Source organism: Micromesistius poutassou (genome assembly GCF_964030765.1).
Source record: "Micromesistius poutassou genome assembly, chromosome: 23".
NCBI classification, from domain to species: Eukaryota; Metazoa; Chordata; class Actinopteri; order Gadiformes; family Gadidae; genus Micromesistius; species Micromesistius poutassou.
Genome location: NC_140293.1, coordinates 11,024,447 through 11,042,135, shown reverse-complemented (window position 1 = coordinate 11,042,135; position 17,689 = coordinate 11,024,447). Strand labels below are relative to the sequence as shown.

General features: G+C 46.4%; 1 protein-coding gene across 1 annotated transcript in view; it reads right to left on the bottom strand.

The window, feature by feature from the left end:
• Positions 1–17,689, bottom strand: part of fgf11a (fibroblast growth factor 11a) — a gene marked incomplete at both ends in the record, with an annotated part of 91,864 nt that overhangs the window by 8,836 nt on the left and 65,339 nt on the right. Inside the window, one exon of the mRNA XM_084487081.1 lies at positions 11,058–11,161. Within this exon, the coding sequence (XP_084343207.1) occupies positions 11,058–11,161 (104 nt within the window). The remainder of the gene's footprint in view (positions 1–11,057; positions 11,162–17,689) is intronic.

Below are 17,689 nucleotides of genomic sequence, written 5' to 3'. Positions count from 1 at the left end.
AGAGAGAGAGAGGGGGAGACACAGAGACATTTGGCGAGAGACAAGGAAAAGGCAGAAAGGAGTGAAGGAAGAGAGACATATTTAGGACAAGGACAGAGCAAGATAAGGGAGGCAGGGACATGAATTACAAACAGAAGAGTAAAGGACGAGCCACGGCGGGGAGGAGGAGAGGGGACACGGGAGAAGAGGATAAGGAGAGGTGCGGACGGCCAGACGGACTGACAGGCAGGTAAGAGGTGATGAAGAGGACTAGGGGTGAGGTTCGCGTCCCCAGAGTGGCCGCGGTGTTATTTTCTCCCGCCGTTTATCACACATCTGTCTGGGTCTGTCAGACGATGGTTCCCGCCGTCCCCTTTGTCCGTTCGTCTCTCTCTGAATCTACCTCTTTTTCTTTACTTCGTCCTACTTGTGTTTTCGCGCCCACAGGTCAATGAACCTCTGTCGAGAACGAGACCTAATTGGGGCATTAACTGAACTTGAACTGGAGATGAATCGTCCCTCTGCGATGGAGAAACGCGCTGGTCGCCGCCTTTGCTCTGAAACAAGAGGACGTTTCCCAGGGGCAGTCGTTCAGAGAAATGCTCTCTGGAAGAAACGATTTTACAGCTTTACCGTTTTTTCTAATGAGACACAAATTAAGTACAGGCAGATTGTGTTCTTCTTTACCCGCATCCGGTCCCAAATGGGCACTTATTAATGGATTTGAGCGCAGGTTTTTCTTTGCTTCAGGACACTGTAATACATCGGTACACTCTTCATGTCGGGGCCCTCAAACCCCAGTCAACACCATGGTGGTGACCGGGAGAATGCTTGGGGCAAAGCTGGTTTCCTTGACATGACATCATCTACGCCTGGCATTGGTTCTGTAGCTCATTTCCCAAACACACTTGAGAAGTTGTAGGCATGTCCTCGATGGTGTAGGAATTCATATAGCTGTTGGCTATAGCTGTTATGTTGTAGAACCCCTGTGCTTATTGAGGTCTCGCTGTAGTCCTGTGGTTCTCCCTGTTGGCCTTCGTTGGGTATAATTCTTGAGCAATTTGCCAGACTGACAGACCACACTCTGATAGGCCGGCAGTAGATTCAAATGCATTCGTTCTCGTGGCCTCGGCCTGTCCATGAACTGCCCTGCAACGGCAGTTTAAAATTTTATGGCTTGAACTTTTTGGTCCGTATTTTGACCACTTGAATATTCATATTTTGAATATCTACAACTTGAATTGAAAAAAATCGTGTTTTTGAAATGGTTCAGCTTGAAACGCCATGTTTGAATTTCAAAGAGGTGAAAGAGGTGAAAGAGGTCAAAATAAAGTCAGATGACCTGGTTTGGTTTCAAAGTACAATATTTCAATGGTCTTGACATTTCCGTATACAAAATTCAATGGCTTTTATTATTGGAACATTATGGCAGTGATCTGCTTCCAAACACTTATGAGTTTGGAAGTGTTTGGCAATGGACTATGCTACAGTCCTCTAAAACAACATTCTTCTTAATTACTTGGAAGAGAAATGTTCTCAAGTAAAAATAACTTATTCCACAACATCACATATATCAATATGAATAACATCTCTCTCTCTCTCTCTCTCTCTCTCTCTCTCTCTCTCTCTCTCTCTCTCTCTCTCTCTCTCTCTCTCTCTCTCTCTCTCTCTCTCTCTCTCTCTCTCTCTCTCTCTCCCTGTCAGATAATAGAGGGCAGAGTGTGAAAGTGGTTTTGGAACATTCCCTTGTAAATGTCCCTTTAACATGAGTTTGTGTTTGGCCACTCCTTGGCCATTCACTGCGCTGGATGCATTCACACTGGATTTTATGTGTGTGTACGTGTGAGTGAGTGAGTGAGTGAGTGAGTGAGTGAGTGAGTGAGTGAGTGAGTGAGTGAGTGAGTGTGTGTGTGTGTGTGTGTGTGTGTGTGTGTGTGTGTGGGTGTGTATGTGTGTCTGTGCGCACGCTAAAGTTTAAATTAAGTCTGCACTATTTGTTCACGGTTAATTAAGATAACTAAAACGACACCTTAAATAGCCTGAGAGGAGTAAATGTAATATCTCAGGCCCCACAATTACCACCTGGTCGCACACACACACACACACACACACACACACACACACACACACACACACACACAGACACAGACACAGACACAGACACACACACACACACACACACACACGTGTCACTGTGTCCGTGTATGCATGTGTGTATCTATGTGTGTGATGGTCCCCAACATGCATGTGTGTGCGTGTGTGTGTGTGTGCGTGTGTGCGTGTGCGTGTGCGTGCATGCATGGCTGGTGTAAGAGGAGAAACACACTAATTGGTGGCACTGAGGCCCATGAAAGATGAGCGTGGTCCGGTGGGAAACACTGCAGCCCAGAGCTGCTTCACTCTGCGGGCCTCGTTCCCCTAGCGGCCACCGTGGTTCTAAACAAGAGCCCCGTCAGGTGGATGAAGCCTCTTCTATTCTCTTCTCTCATTTCTTTTTTTTTCCTCTCCCTTGCTTTCTCGCTTTTTGTTATTTCTGCATTCTGTCGTTCTGTCTTTGTTTTTGGTTCTGTCGTTCTGTCGTTCTCATTCTCTCACTTTCGGTCTTGTTTTCCTCCTTACGTTCAGACATTATTTTACTCATTCTTTTTTTCTTGGCCTTGGCTCATCACGTACCTTTCTGTGGTTGAACCATTGCAGCTAATAAACGAGTCATCGCGTCGGTGTGAACAACCTGCTGCACCGGTCTAGCTCTTCATTCCCGCCTCTTTTCCTTTCTTGTCAACGTCAAAAGAAAGGGGGGGGGGGGGGGGGGGGGGGGGGCGTTGTTGAATGCAGTTAGCTACCACAAATAACCAATGGATGAATACAAATAAATAAATAAACTGGATAATACAGTAATAGTACTAATAATTGCTATAACTAAAGTAGGTGAGACAGAAAAAGGGGTCATAGTTGATAAGGTACTAGGTGAAGAGGGTCATGGAAGCCATTGCAGCGAGCTCCACTGTGGAGGTCAGCATCAGTAGTGTCCTGCTGCTTTCAACAAAAATCTTCAACTTCTCCAGTTGTTGAGCATTGTCAGGCCTCCTGTGTCCACCTGGCATATGTTCGGGGAAGGCATGTTTCCATTTGAGGAGGACAGAGCGTCTGGCTAACTGAGAGGTGAAGGCTTATTGTCTGTTGTACGTCCTGGCACTTAATGCACACACTTATTGTATGTTGTTGTCCAGAGCACGTGTTCATGGTCTGCACGCAAACAAGCTGCGCTAAAGTTTGAGCTTGTTTGCTCTCAAACTTTACTTCCGTAATAGTGTGACGCAGTGGGCGGTGGTGAAGTGCAGAAGTCCCGCCTCCCAGCTACCGAAATGTTTACGACTTCCGACGCATGCGCAAAGCGTTCAACCAATCGCAACAGAGTGGGTAGCTGACCAATCACAGCAGACTGGGCTACTCGGGAGGGGGCCTTAAACCGACATGATCAGACCATTATTAAAGTCTGAAATTGGTTTTGCAGAATGAACAGTGTGAGAATAATAAGGGGTATTTCTAACATACAGGCATGTAACCCTATTATAGTAGTGCAATGCAATTATTAACCCTAATAAAGCATGATATGGGATCTTTAAGTGTTATAAGAGCAGGACGGGACAAATCGGGGATTATTTAAAATCAGCTTGGGAATCGGCACTCTGTGTTGACCATGTTGTTGTACGGAATCTGTGCCAAATCTTCACAGTGCTCATAAACAGGGTCAGAGAATGTATTTTTGACTTTGAACAGCTGTATGGTGAATGACAGACAAATAGCATTGCTTCTTACAACTGAACAACCCTTTTTAAAATATCCAAGCCATTCTTGTACATTGTGTTTAATAGCCCATAGCCACAAAGCTACACAATATTGCAAGTGTCATCGGGCTTCAGTCTACTAGTTTAGTACCTAAACACTGACAGTGACCTGGACTTAGTAATGAAGTCTACCTCTCTCTTGTGTTGGTCGTTAGAAACGCTACTAGGTTCTCCGTCTCCTGTCTGTTTAGTCTCTAGCTCAGCCACCTCAGGGCACGGTCGGCTACCTATTCCATCACCGCTACTCCCTCTCTCCCTCTCTCTCTCTCTCTCTCTGTACTCAATTTCACGAGGAACAATAGCAGGGCAGGCAGTCCTAGGTTCCCCTTGCCTCTCACCCATCTCAGAGGGATTTTCTCTGCCCCATTTCACTCTCAATACAAAGTTCTCTCTCTCTCTCTCTCTCTCTGGGGAGCTTTCCCGCTGTGAAAATGGGTCACCTTTCTTGTGTTCGAAAAATGCCTGTGCCGAGAATCACCTCCGAAGCTACTTCTATGTGTGTTTGTGTGTGTGTGCGCGCGCGCGTGTGTGTATGTGCATGTATATATTTGTGTGAGAGAGCGTATGCATGTGTGTTTGTGGATGTTTGCAAGTATGTGTGTGCATTTCTGTCTAAGTGTGTGTGCGATGTGAGAGTGTGGCTGCGTGCGTGCGTGCGTGCGTGCGTGTGTGTGTGTGTGGATCTCGGGCCTGGCGTGCCCCTGAAATCCACACACACCCTTTCTCAGTGGACCTTTAGTCATCATCGTTTAGGGCTGCAGGAAGAAGGAACGGAACCATTAGTTGGCCAGGTGTGGGCCAGGTGAGGTGGAGGACAGAGAGGCGTCAGAGCACAATACAAGCCAACAGCGAAGCTTCAAAAGTCACCACGTCCTCCAAAGTGAGTGTTACACAAGTGTGTGTTCGCGATTATAGCTGCTTTCACATATGGACGTGCAACCGTCTAATCTACTCCGTAGATTCTACGGACGTGCCGTATATGTCAATGACATATCCTGACGTTGGACCTCCTGAAAAAATACTACCCCCGAGGTAGTATGTTCTCCGGAGGAAATGCTAATTACCTAATATGTGAATGAGCAGTTGGATGTCGGCATTTTGCACTTCACGTTAGTGGGCGTGTTGATGACGCTACGGCGGGAACACGCCCTATGGCGGGAACAAAAAACACGCCAGGAGCAGGCTGCATATATAGGAGAGGCAAGGAGACATACGACTCAAAACGAGAATGGCCTGGAAAGACAAAGAGGTTTTTCAGCTGCTTACTTTGAGGGCCGACAGTGCGGTGATCGCACATATGAAGGGCACTGCGAAAGACGCAGTCATGTACGACCGTATGGTGAAGAAGCTTGCTGAAGTGGGAATTGTGAAGGGAAGGACACAACTTATCATGAAATTAAAATCCCTCAAAAAGCAGTTCACCACCGTGGTAGACCACAACAAAAACGTGGGAACGACCGCAAAACCTGCCAGTAGCAGGATTTGTGTGAGACGATCTGGGGGGGGCTGGCGCTCCACAAGGCTGCTACGAGCAACTGGCAGCATGCAAGTGGCAGCCCTCTCAGATTCCCCGTCGGAGAGCATGGAGACCGTCATGCCATCACCGTCCAGCTCAGAGACATCTTCTGTCCCGGACACTCTCACGCCGAACCCGGTGATAAGAAGTAACGGTGACGAATCGCCAGTTCAGAGGCAGCTGTCCTCGTGGCATTGTAATTTAATTAAACAACGCTCATTATCCATTGTCCATCCACGTGTGGTCTCTTACCATTAAAGACGTTAAATTAAAATATAGGCTACTATACGGGACGTAGACTGACTCATTTCACGGATTCCTGTACAACCAGGTTGCCTTAAACATCTGTCGCATATGTCAGGTGAAAACTAAATGTCAAGGGAAAGAGGTGGTGGTTGGAAAAAGTATTTAGATTGCTTATTAAGTTCACTCGTTGCTTATAATGGTTTATTTGTTTCCCAGTATCATTTCCTTAATTTAGAAGACAGTTTTGTTCATTTTTGAATTGTAAAATAAATAAAATAATTGTTTGAAGTTGCGAGTTTTTGAAATTATTTGAAGCGAGTCGAGCCGACCTTGCCTGCTGTACCCACGGCCCAAAATAAAGAACAGCCGAGACAATATCCTCAATTCAAACATGCCGTTTCATTTGGCCTCAATTGGCTACGGACGCGAACTTGGAATGAACATGCGCAACAGGGATTTCTAAAGATTACTGTACAGTGGCGGAGACTGCAGGAGCTGAAACATCACTACGGTAGAGCTAAGAAGGTTCTACGAGCGCTTCAGACCAACCTTACCAACACGAGATGTTAAGGTATAACTTAAAGAAGAGGTTACGAATACCGGCGCTTTTGCCCATGGTAAGGCTTATTAATTATCTCTTTCTCCGGTAACGCAGTCGTTCGCAACGCCTTTCTTCTTCATCGTTCCTTATATTGGTTTCTAACTCATGCTCCAATCTTTCATCGATGCCTCGGATGTTGTGGATGCAACGAAATATCTGATGTAACGCTGTAACAACAGTTAAGAAGATCTGCCCGTTCTGCCTCCATGCTGTCAGTCAAACAACAACAAACCAACGTGACAGCTGCCGCAATTATACTACGTCATGTCCTGCCTCTTGAGAATTTAGACCCTACGTCATACCCCGCCCCTTGCAAGCCCACCCCCCTAAAGCATCCGGAGATTCTACTGATGTCTGAGCGACACCAATGTCTGCATTTTGGGCGTCAAGTGTGAATAAGTGTGAATGACCCTCACGGTCGAACCTCCTGCTCCACAAATGCGGAGAAAAGACGGAGGTCATATGTGAAAGCAGCTTATGTGTTTATCTGTGTGTATGTGTGTGTGTGTGTTTGTGGGTGGGTGTGGGAGGGAGTGAGTGTGTGTGCGTCTGTGTGTGTGTGTGTGTGCATGTGTGTGTGTTGTCGTGTGTGTGTGTGTACCTGTGTACGTGTGGGGGAGGGAGTGTATGTGTGTGTGTGTGTGTGTGTGTGTACACAGGAGAAAGTAAAAACTGGTGGAGGTGAGGATAGTACCACTTAGCTTTTTTTTTCTGCGAGTGAAGCAAGTTATAAGGACACAGTTAAGAACATATTATCCTCTGTTTACTTTCCAACTGAACCAAATCTGTGTGTGTGTGTGTGTGTGTGTTAGGCATGGGCGATTTGCGAATGATTCGGTCAGAACGAACAAATCCCGAAGGTGAGAACCGAGAACTGATTCCCAAAAAGAAGAGAACTGATTCCTTTTTTTTTTTTTACATAAAACAAAAATATGGTCACGTAAATAAAAGATACAAACGAACAGAGCTTCGTCTCCCCTCAACTTTATATTGATTGAGTCTAAAACGTTCTCATGGCGGTTGAAGCAGCTTGGGCTATTCTTCTTAAAACCACACACGTGTGATGCTCGAACAGCGTCGTAGGCTAATGCTACAGAAATTAGCTGTTTTCCCGAGCACTGTCACCGTCTGAGACCTTCTGGTGTTTTAAGAGGCTCCATTTGCGGGCGTACCTCATATTTAAAAGCAAAGTGGTGAGGCCAGACACCTGAGATGCCCTGCCAAATGACGTAACTGACCATATGACTTAACAACTGAAGGAACTGAACGAACAAATCAAACGAACGATTTGTGATAGTGAAGGGAACTGAAAGAACTGATTCCCGGAAAATAATCATTTTGCCCATGCCTAGTGTGTGTGTTTGTGGCACAAAAACACAGCTGCTGAAACCCTGTAAGCACTCACATAGATGTCACCCACAAAACACACATCGACACGCACACACACACACACACACACACGACAAAGCAACATGAAGCAGCACAGCTGGTCTGGGCCTGGGTTACACTCGACGTTTCAATGCAACCTTCATCACGCGATCACACCGCGTCTCATTAACTGTCAGGTTGGGGCAGTCTTAGTCCAGATCTGACTCACAACAGAATCCAAGGCAACACAGTGTCACTCCGACAAACGTCAAATTCCGACTAGTAGCAACCGGCACTTTAGCGTCAGTCACTGACGGGGAAGGTACCCTTCTTCGGCGTCGTCTGCAGACGGAGAGGGGGTTCAATTCACTACAATGTAATGCCATCCCCGTCGATGTTTGACGTTCAGACCGGGTGCTCCAGCAGCCCATTCACTCCTGTATTAACCCGACTGCGGCTCTAATAGACGCTGTGAGCATCTTTCCTATTGGATAGTTATTAGGATTTTTTTCTGTGAAAATGGCGGACAATATGATATTATAGTATAGTTACGCCATTAAAAGTGTTTATGTAAACATTTTAAGCAAGAAATGTGCATTTTACTTTTGCATTTTACTTGGTGAATGTGTAGGATCTTTGGTTTGATAGTTATGACGAAGAATATTTCAGGTCTCGACAGAAATACAGTAACATGGTTTCTTGACGGTTGCTATGGACGCTGAAACCAGCAGCTCGCATGCCGTTTAAATCATGGCTATAAAACCATTGTCTTTGCTGATTATGTTATTTTATGTAATCGTGTAATGATGTTCTCTTATTTAACAACTTAAAAAATAACTTTTAGACATTTTTAGAGCAGGTATGGCTTCTTCTTTCTTGGGATTTAATAGAGCGGGTTAATAGACCATTTTCGTTGATTCAAGGAGGTCTGGTGGTCTCCGTATATAATAAATTAATAAATAAATTGGGAATTTATTTTCGCCTTCAGAAGGGGGGGCAAGCTGCACAGGATTCATCAAAACAAGTACAACAATCCAATATATTCGATTTTTTCAGCAGACCCTCTCAAAAACTGAAACTAACCGCGTCCCTTAAACCCAGTCTCACACCAGATTGAAGTAAAACTGCGTTGGTCCACAGCGGAAAACGCATTACGGCTCTGAACATGTGACACGCCTAAAATCTTTGGCCCATTCGTTTCAATGGGCCTGCGTCTATGATGTTGATGTTGCCATCGATCCCCCCCCATATCTTTCTATTTTCCACAGTTTAGACTTGTATAATTAATAAGTTACTTTTGTAATCAACTTGTTTTGTAATTAAAAAAATGTACAAATATGTCCGTGCGCAACCCTGAGAGATGCGCATGGACATATTTGGTAGTGACACAGCCTATAACCTATTTGTGAAAGCAAAACACCAAGCTCAATGATTTAACGAGGCAGGGTTATTTGAAATAATAAATTTATCATGTGTGAGAGGTCATTCCTCCTCCTGAGTGTGCTTCCTATTCATGTCCAGTGTACCCCTACTGTCCACAAGCCCCCCCATCCACATATGGATATGGAGAATTGTTGCCCCCCCCCAGTGGTGGTGGTGTCATATCTATGAAAGAGTCCATTCAAATATACTACAGTGATCAATTAGCAGGCCGAAGCCCTAAAGGAAGTGATGCAATAGGTAACTTCTGAGTCAAGGACAGTAACAAGTAAGATATAGACCTGGGGTCTCTTTTATATCAACGGGGGTCTCAAAGGACGCATATGATTATCAACTTGGGGGATCCAGCCCTACAAGAAATGACTCAGCAAGTGCTCCATCTGATCTCATTGCACCTCACCCAGCGACTCGCTTGCAAGATTTTGGCCTAAAGTTCTTCCCAGACCTACACCCTAGCCATCCAACATGCATATCTGAGAATCAGGCCTCTCTTTAATAATGACAAAAAGTTATGAGAGAAATGCACATTAACTTTTTGTCATCTCATAAGGGGCGTGGTGCTGGCTCCTTTTGACCTTTTGACCCCAGACTTCAAAAACTTACACGTCCATCCCACCAAAAATGGGGACTAGAAACAAACCTTTTTTATGCACATTTACCTTAAAGCTGTGTCTGCACTTTTCCCACCTTTTCGAAATAGCTAGAGATGCCAAAATGTATACACACATCTCCCAGGGCCCTGAGAACGACATATCTGAGATTTGGAGTTCTAGGGGTGGTGCTTGTGGACAGTACGGGTACACTAGACATAAATCGGAGGAATGACCTCTCACACATGATAACTTAATTCATTGTTTCAAATAACATGCCTCGTTAAATCAATGAGCTTGGTGTTTTGCTTTCACGAATAGGTTATAGGCTCACTACAAAATCTGTCCATGCGCATCTCTCAGGGTGACGTAACAAGCCACCAGACAGCAATTAAAAAAAAAAGGTCAAAAAGTCAAGTTCAATACAAAAGTAACTTATTTATTACAAGTCTAAACTGTGGAAAATAGAAAGATATTCCAAGGTGAATTTTGAAGGACACCTTGGAATATCTGTCTATTTCCTAGCCAGTGGACCCTAGTTCATGACAAAAACAACACAATTGACAGCAGCTCAGTTGCCGCACTTAACGTCGTTAACGTGGTTCGGAGCAGAGCTATGAATGAATGTTATGTTACAATGAATGTTTATGTTTGAACTCGTGAAGTCATTTGCAACGTGAACGGTGCATACGTATACATATATTGTGCATATAATGTGTACATCTATTAAATGCAGGATATATGCGTGGATGTTACAGAAAATTAAATAATGGCCAGGTCGTGTAGTCGATGGCAACCACCTACTGAAGTTGAAAATAATCTCCAGATTGAAATGCATTAGTTTAATATTGAATTAATTAAATATTAAAATATATATTTCTAAATATACACTTATTTAGTTATATTATTATAAGTAGACCATGTAGCTATTATCGTTATAACAAGATCTGTATCTGACCATTGACCATTGACATACATATTTATATATGTATTTATTTATTTTTTTATTATATATGGAGACCACCTGACCTCCTCTAAGCGACGAAAATGGTATATTAATCCGCTCTATTAAATCCCACAGGAAGTCGGGAAGGCCCATGCAAGTGAACGGCGCATTCCATCCACATCACTGAGAAGAGCCGTGTAATAATCCATAATAATTCAAGCAAAACACTCAAGTTTTTTCTCTTTCTAAGTGGTGGGTACAAAACGAATCTTGACAAAAACTGGTGGGTACTCGTCCCCAGCGTGATCAACGCCTATGCCTTCAACACCGATGCGGCCACAGAGTCGGCCTTCAAGTGTCAAGTTTGTAGACTCGAGTGTTCCGATCGGACGCATCCGATAAAAAACGACGAGTGTAACCCAGGCCTTTGTGACTCGCACAATAACGGTGTGAGGTTTCAGGACAACGAGTAAACGAGAACACACACACACACACACACACGCACGCAGGGACAGAAGCGTACCGAGGTGTAGAGGTAGCCCTCACTGTTCATGGCCATGTAGAGTCCTGTCTTGGTGCTCTGGATGGCCACGATCCGCAGGCCCACAGGAATCAAGTTGAACTGCACTGCGGACACAAAGGGGGAGGAAAGGGGAGGAGACGGAGAGGCCATGAGTGAACCAATAACATCATTCAGACTTTTATTCAGTTAAACATTAGATTTTAACAAACCTACGCAAAATATAGAATATATCGCTGGAAGGAACTTTTGTACTCAATGGAACAGACAAAGTTAACTTCAGCGTAGGAGGGGGAAAAAAAACAAATTGAAACGACAGAAGCTAGTGAATTCTCTAGGGAGAATGTCCAAATGAACGATTCAGTATCGTGTTTTCAAGATCTATGGAGGCATGAACGTCGGTCAGTGCCAAGATCAATTGGATTGTGAGACCCTGCCGAGGTAATAGATAGAGCACGATTCATCAGCGGTGGGAGGGGGGGTCCGGACAGAAGTGGATGTTGACAAACCAAATCAGCGCCAACATAAAGAAATCAGCAACAATCGGGGCCGCCGTGACAGCAGAAAGAGTGATTCATGGTTCTACGTTTTCTGAGCAGAGGAGGCTCCAAAGGGGAGCAGACACAGACGCCATGAGGGAACCACGCCCGTTTCTTCAGCTATTGCTTTGGTTATTGGACGTCAGATTATGTGCCGTACTTCAATGACATTTCATCTTTTTGTATGCAAATGCAGTTAACATATGCACAATAAACTGGCTGTAATAGGCCACATCTGAGGCAAAATTGTTGCTATACGTCCACTTTGTTGACGTATAGCAACACTGGCCTGTTTCAGCCAGTGTTGACCAATAGCCGTTGATGTCTGTCTTAAAACTGCAAACTCCAAATGTTGGCATGCAAAATTGGCTCGAAAAAAAAGTCTTCTTACATCTCCCTCTTTCTCCCTCTTCTCTCTCCTCCATCGCTCTCTGTCTCTCGCCTCCTACCCTTCCTTCCCCATCTACCAGGGCTGGCTTCTGTTTGCACGATCGATCTTTGAATCTCAACCAGTCGCGTTGGCAAATGAACAAGGTGTCACCGAAGACCATGGGGCCTGGAAGACAAATAGAGCTCTCTCCCTCTCTTTCTGTCTCTTCGTTTCACCCCTCTTTTTTACGGCGTCTGTCCCTTTTGTGCTGCGTTTTAAAGCACACGCAGCAAATGTCAATTCGGCCAACCTCGTGCCAATGCACACACATACCATACAACCGGGCGTGTGTGCGCGCACACACACACACACACACACACACACACACACACACACACACACAATCACACACGTACATTATATTCCACACTCAGTCCATGTTGTAGGCCCTTCTACTAAATCTTAACACGTCTACTTTCTGTTGTGTTTCTATAACCCTCACCCTCCACCCCCCGTCTCTCTGGTTGTGTTTGACTCTCGTCTGTGCAGGGGGAGAAGAGTGTGTGTCACTAAGCTGGGCTCTGTCTCGGTCTACTTGGTGGCGGTTGTGTTTGTTGTCTCTTGATCAAACTGCGGAGGATTGCAATGCGATTGGAGACCACTTAAGACGAGGGGGAAACTTAGAAGAAGAAGGAGGAAAGAAAAAAAAAACGAAAGACATGAAAAGAGAAGCCCCTTGTGCTTTCACTTCAACTCTGCCTCCTCCTCCTCCTCTTCATCTGTCTCCCACGCCTCCTCTCCAGCTCACTCTCTTTCTTGTCCCTCCCCCTCACTTGCGTTTTACTTCATCTTACAACCGCCCCCTCCTCATCTCTCTCCCCCTTTCTCTCTCTCTCTCTCTCTCTCTCTCTCGTCAGAGGACTGCAGGATGAATAAAGAAACATCTTATGATTGTGACACTAAAGAAGTCAGTGAGAGAGAGAGAGAGAGAGAAAGGGAGTGAGAGAGAGTGAGACAGAATGGGAGAGAGAGAGAGAGGAGAGAGGAGAGAGAGAGAGAGAGAGAGAGAGAGAGAGAGAGAGAGAGAGAGTGAGACAGAATGGGAGAGAGAGAGAGGAGAGAGAGAGAGAGAGAGAGTGAGACAGAATGGGAGAGAGAGAGAGAGAGAAAGGGAGTGAGAGAGAGTGAGACAGAATGGGAGAGAGAAAGGGAGTGAGAGAGAGTGAGACAGAATGGGAGAGAGAGAGAGAGAGAGAGAGAGAGAAAGGGAGTGAGAGAGAGTGAGACAGAATGGGAGAGAGAGAGGAGAGAGAGAGAGAGAGAGAGAGAGAGAGAGGAGAGAGAGAGAGAGAGAGAGAAAGGGAGTGAGAGAGAGTGAGACAGAATGGGAGAGAGAAAGGGAGTGAGAGAGAGAGAGAGAGAGAGAGAGAGAGAGAGAAAGGGAGTGAGAGAGAGAGAGAGAGAGAGAGAGAGAGAGAGAGGAAAGTGGCAGATGAGAAGGATAAAGAGAGAGAGCAGCACGAAAGAAAGACGTGTTTCCTGAGGTTGTTGATGAGGATGAAGCGTGAGTCAATGTGAGGATTGGAGGACGATGAGGATTTAGACATATGCTGTTGTGAGGGTGTATGTGTGTGTGTGTGTGTGTGTCTGTTTGACTACTGCAGTGCAGCAATGTCACACGCTTGTGTGTGTGTGTGTGCCACAAGGAGGGGATTTGCCTCTAAATGTAGCGTCCTGTTTTAGTTATAGTTCGACGCATGCTTAATAGGACACCTTGGGGGTGGGGGGGGCGGCGGGGGGGGGGTTGTAAAAAAGTGGTTAATTTGTGTTTGGCTGCTACAGAAAGTAGATCACGATACACTTGTCAGGGGGACCATTGGGAAAGTTGTTGCACCCCCTCAAAGAGAAAGTTACTCCAACTACAATACTAAAGTCTGTGTTATGTGCCGCATACGTCACTTACATCTGACCCGTTTCTTCTGGTCTAGGCCGAGCAGGTGAATTGCCATGTGTCAATGTGCAGGGGTGGGGGGGGGGGGCATAGCTGTCAATCAAACCCCCCATTACCATGATGATGCCATGTCGCTCTGTGCCAAATGTAAATAACATCCAGGGCCGTCGGTGGAGCAGTGTGACATTAACTAGCACTTGGTAAAATGGGCGGCGGTGGCGTGTGTGTGTTTGTGCGTGTGCGTGTGCGTGCGTGTGCGTGTACGTGTGTGTGTGTGTGTGAGGGTTCGATTTTTTTCCCCGCTTTTTTTCGTCAGTAGAAAACTTTTGATCGCTGTATGTTCATTGAAACAAGTGGCTACTTACAATTGCTAGGTTAACCCATTCCCTGTATACAACAAAGATAGCTAAATGCTACACAATGCTATAAGCACTATGTGTTCATTTAGTGCCAGGAAGTCCAAACATACAATAATATAAGTGCGTAAGATGGGTGTCTTTAGGAATAAGGAAAGAGGAGGGGGCGATTGGGGCCAAGGGGGGGAGGCTGTGCAGAGTCCAGGTGAACTCTGAGCAGGTGGGTCTTGAGTCTCTTGCTCAGGCTGGGTAGCGACTCTGCGGTCCTGACGTCGGCAGGGAGCTCGTTCCCCCGCTGTGGTGACAACACAGAGAAGAGTTTGAATTGTTGACTCAGACTCTTGTACAGAAATAATTACAGCATTGATGCTGCCAACTCATGCTGGCAGCATCAATATGGAGTGTGGCGTTGACATAGAGTATATCTGGTTCACAACTGGACACCATGGCTAACTACCAGTCCACCTAGCACAGTGCACTTGTTTCTAGTGAGGTAGTGCTTCGTACAGCACTGGTTTATCGCTGGTATGCCAGCAGTGACCCAGAAGAGACCATAAATAACCAGCAAGTGTTCAGCAAGATGTTCCTCAAAGTAAGAGGGATGTGATTGTGTATTTTATAAGAACAGCGTCAGGCAGCAATAACCTGAATCACCGCCATTCATTTCGTCTATACTTGATTATCCCGGCGGCCGATCTTTCCTCAAACCGTCAGCTTGTTCTTGGGACAAACAGCTTGAAAACAACAACAGGGAGAGAAGAACAAAAAAACATCTCTCTACGTCGCTCTACACCCATTTGTTCTTGATCCCTTCATCTCGCCGCAATCCTCCGGTCTGAAAAGACTTTGTCTGTCGACGTGCAAAAACTGGAGCTGATTTATGATATCGTGCTTAGGACGCTTTGACAGAACGCATTCCTTAGCACGGGTGTACTGGGGGAATGGAAGCCCTCACCCCGGCCGTGTGAATGCCTCGCACTACCAGCGGAGCCAGACAGCAATACATTACTTTTGATTAACTTTTCAATGGTTCTGTCCTCAAGTGTTGAACGTGTTTTGGGTTTTGGTGTACCACATTACGTTTGTCTATAAGAGAGAGAGAGAGTAAGAGAGAGAGAGAGCGAGAGAGAGCGAGAGAGAGAGAGAGAGAGTAATTGTATATGAATAAAAATGTACACTCTTTCATTCCTCCACTAAACCTGTATCCCACTGGAATCTGGATGTCAATAGCAGAAGACACACACAGACACACACACACACACACACACACACACACATACACACAATACACACCATAACATCCAAATAACACATGCTGAAGTGCAATTGTCACTTCTCCATTTGATGTATAAATTCAAAATCGTCATGCTAATATATGTATCTATATCTATCTATATATCTATAGGTCCATGTGGCCCACATGCACACACAAAGGCAGAGAGCACAACTGCACCCGTTCCATATCTCTTCCCTCCAACATTGTGCACATTCAACTCACACACACACACACACACACACACACACACACACACACACACACACACACACACACACACACACACACACACACACACACACACACACACACACACACACACATTCTGTCTCCCATTCTCCTTCTCGTCCTCCAGATGATATCCGGTCCACATCACAGCCAAGTTACATAAGCTGTTGGACGGGGGAGAGTGGAGAAGGGAGTTGGGGAGCCAGGGGCGTGGGGTGGGGGGGGTGGGGGGGTGTTGGCCAGCCCACCAGCTCCCCCTGACCTCCCACCAGCAGGGGGAGGTGGTGCGGTGATGTAGGGGGCCGTCAGCCCCATGCCAGCTGCTTCTCCCTCCAACACACGCAAACCCAGTCTCCTCCACCGTCTCATCACGTTTTTCGGGCATCCCATTTGTTTCACCACCTCCCCCTCTCCCTCCCTCCCTCCCTCTGTTAATGCATCATGGACGGTTCACTGATCATCGTTTCTCATTCACCTTTACCTGCGGGATCCCCCTCCCTCTCTGTCTCTCTCTCTCTCTGTCTTCCCTCTCTCTCTAGCAACCTCACTTTCACTTTGTCCTCCTCTTCTCCTCCTCCTCCCCATGCTTTGCGTTTGCTGTGCATACATCTACACATACCTGTTCTTTGTATTCTTGCTCACTCGACACTCTAGCTAGGAGGAACCGGGGATCGAACTAGCAACCCTCCGGTTAGAAGTCAACCTGCTCTTCCTGCTGAGCTACTGTTGCCCCCCCCCCCCCCCTCACCACCGTGCGTGGCCGCAGCCCGCTGCGTTAACTCCTGGTGTGCAGGATACAAGAGATGAAGGGGGGGGACGCAGGTCGGAGGGCTGCTCTGATACGACAGGACGTCTGTGTTGAAATGAACAATTACTGGTGGTAGCGGCGCTGTAAAACACCTGGCAAGGCGCTGGGGGACCCTCGGCCAAATGAACCTCCTCCCCATCCATCCTCCCAGGCCGCTCTACCGAATGCATCAGTTAGAGGGGGAGGAGGAGGAGGGAGGAGCAGAGACAGGAGAGGCAGGGGACGGGGGTGAAGGGAGTAGGATGGTCCAGGTGAATGGTGAGATGGATGGATTCATGCGGGCTGGATGAATATTGAGCAGCAGTATTTTTCCCGGCAACTGTGATTGTGTGCATGTGTTTGTCTGTGTGTGTGTGTGTGTGTGTGTAGGTGTGCATGCACCACTGTCAGTATAGACCAACTGACTAAACACGCACACGCACGCCCGCCCACACACACACACACACACACACACACACACACACACACACACACACACACACACACACACACACACACACACACACACACACACACACACACACACACACCTGTACTGCTCGCTCTACCAGTAGACGTGAGTGTGTCTGCCACAGGCAGTGAGTCAGCACGTCAGGAAGCAGTCCTTCATGCAGCCGGTCAACAAGTACGGCGCTAGGAATCCAAATGGACGCTTTCTGCTCCATTATTAATCCCAACGGCTGCTGATCTAGACCTTTCTCTGGCCTTAGCATACCCTGCCGCAGCGAGACGCATAATTAGCGCAGGCCCACAGAGGCCCACCCGGACCACCCCCTGCTGGAGGTCGCTAGAGGTCACTGGAGGTCAGGGTGCCCTTCCCCTCACTCCATCATTGGGCGCCACGCTCACTATGTTATGTTTCAGTGTCTTGTACCAAATGTGTTGAAAATAAGCTTGGAAGGTGGAGACGTGTGTGTGTGTGTGTGTGTGTGAGTGTGTCTGTGTGTGTGTGTGTGTGTGTGTGTGTGTGTGTGATAAAAAAAAAAGAAGAAAACAGGCATGAATCTGAAATTGCTGAGTGTAAGCTGGACGGTGGATATCGCAGTGTGTGTGTCGAAAGCAGAGGATCTCAGGCTGACTGAAGCCGCCTTGGTAGAAAGCTTGCAT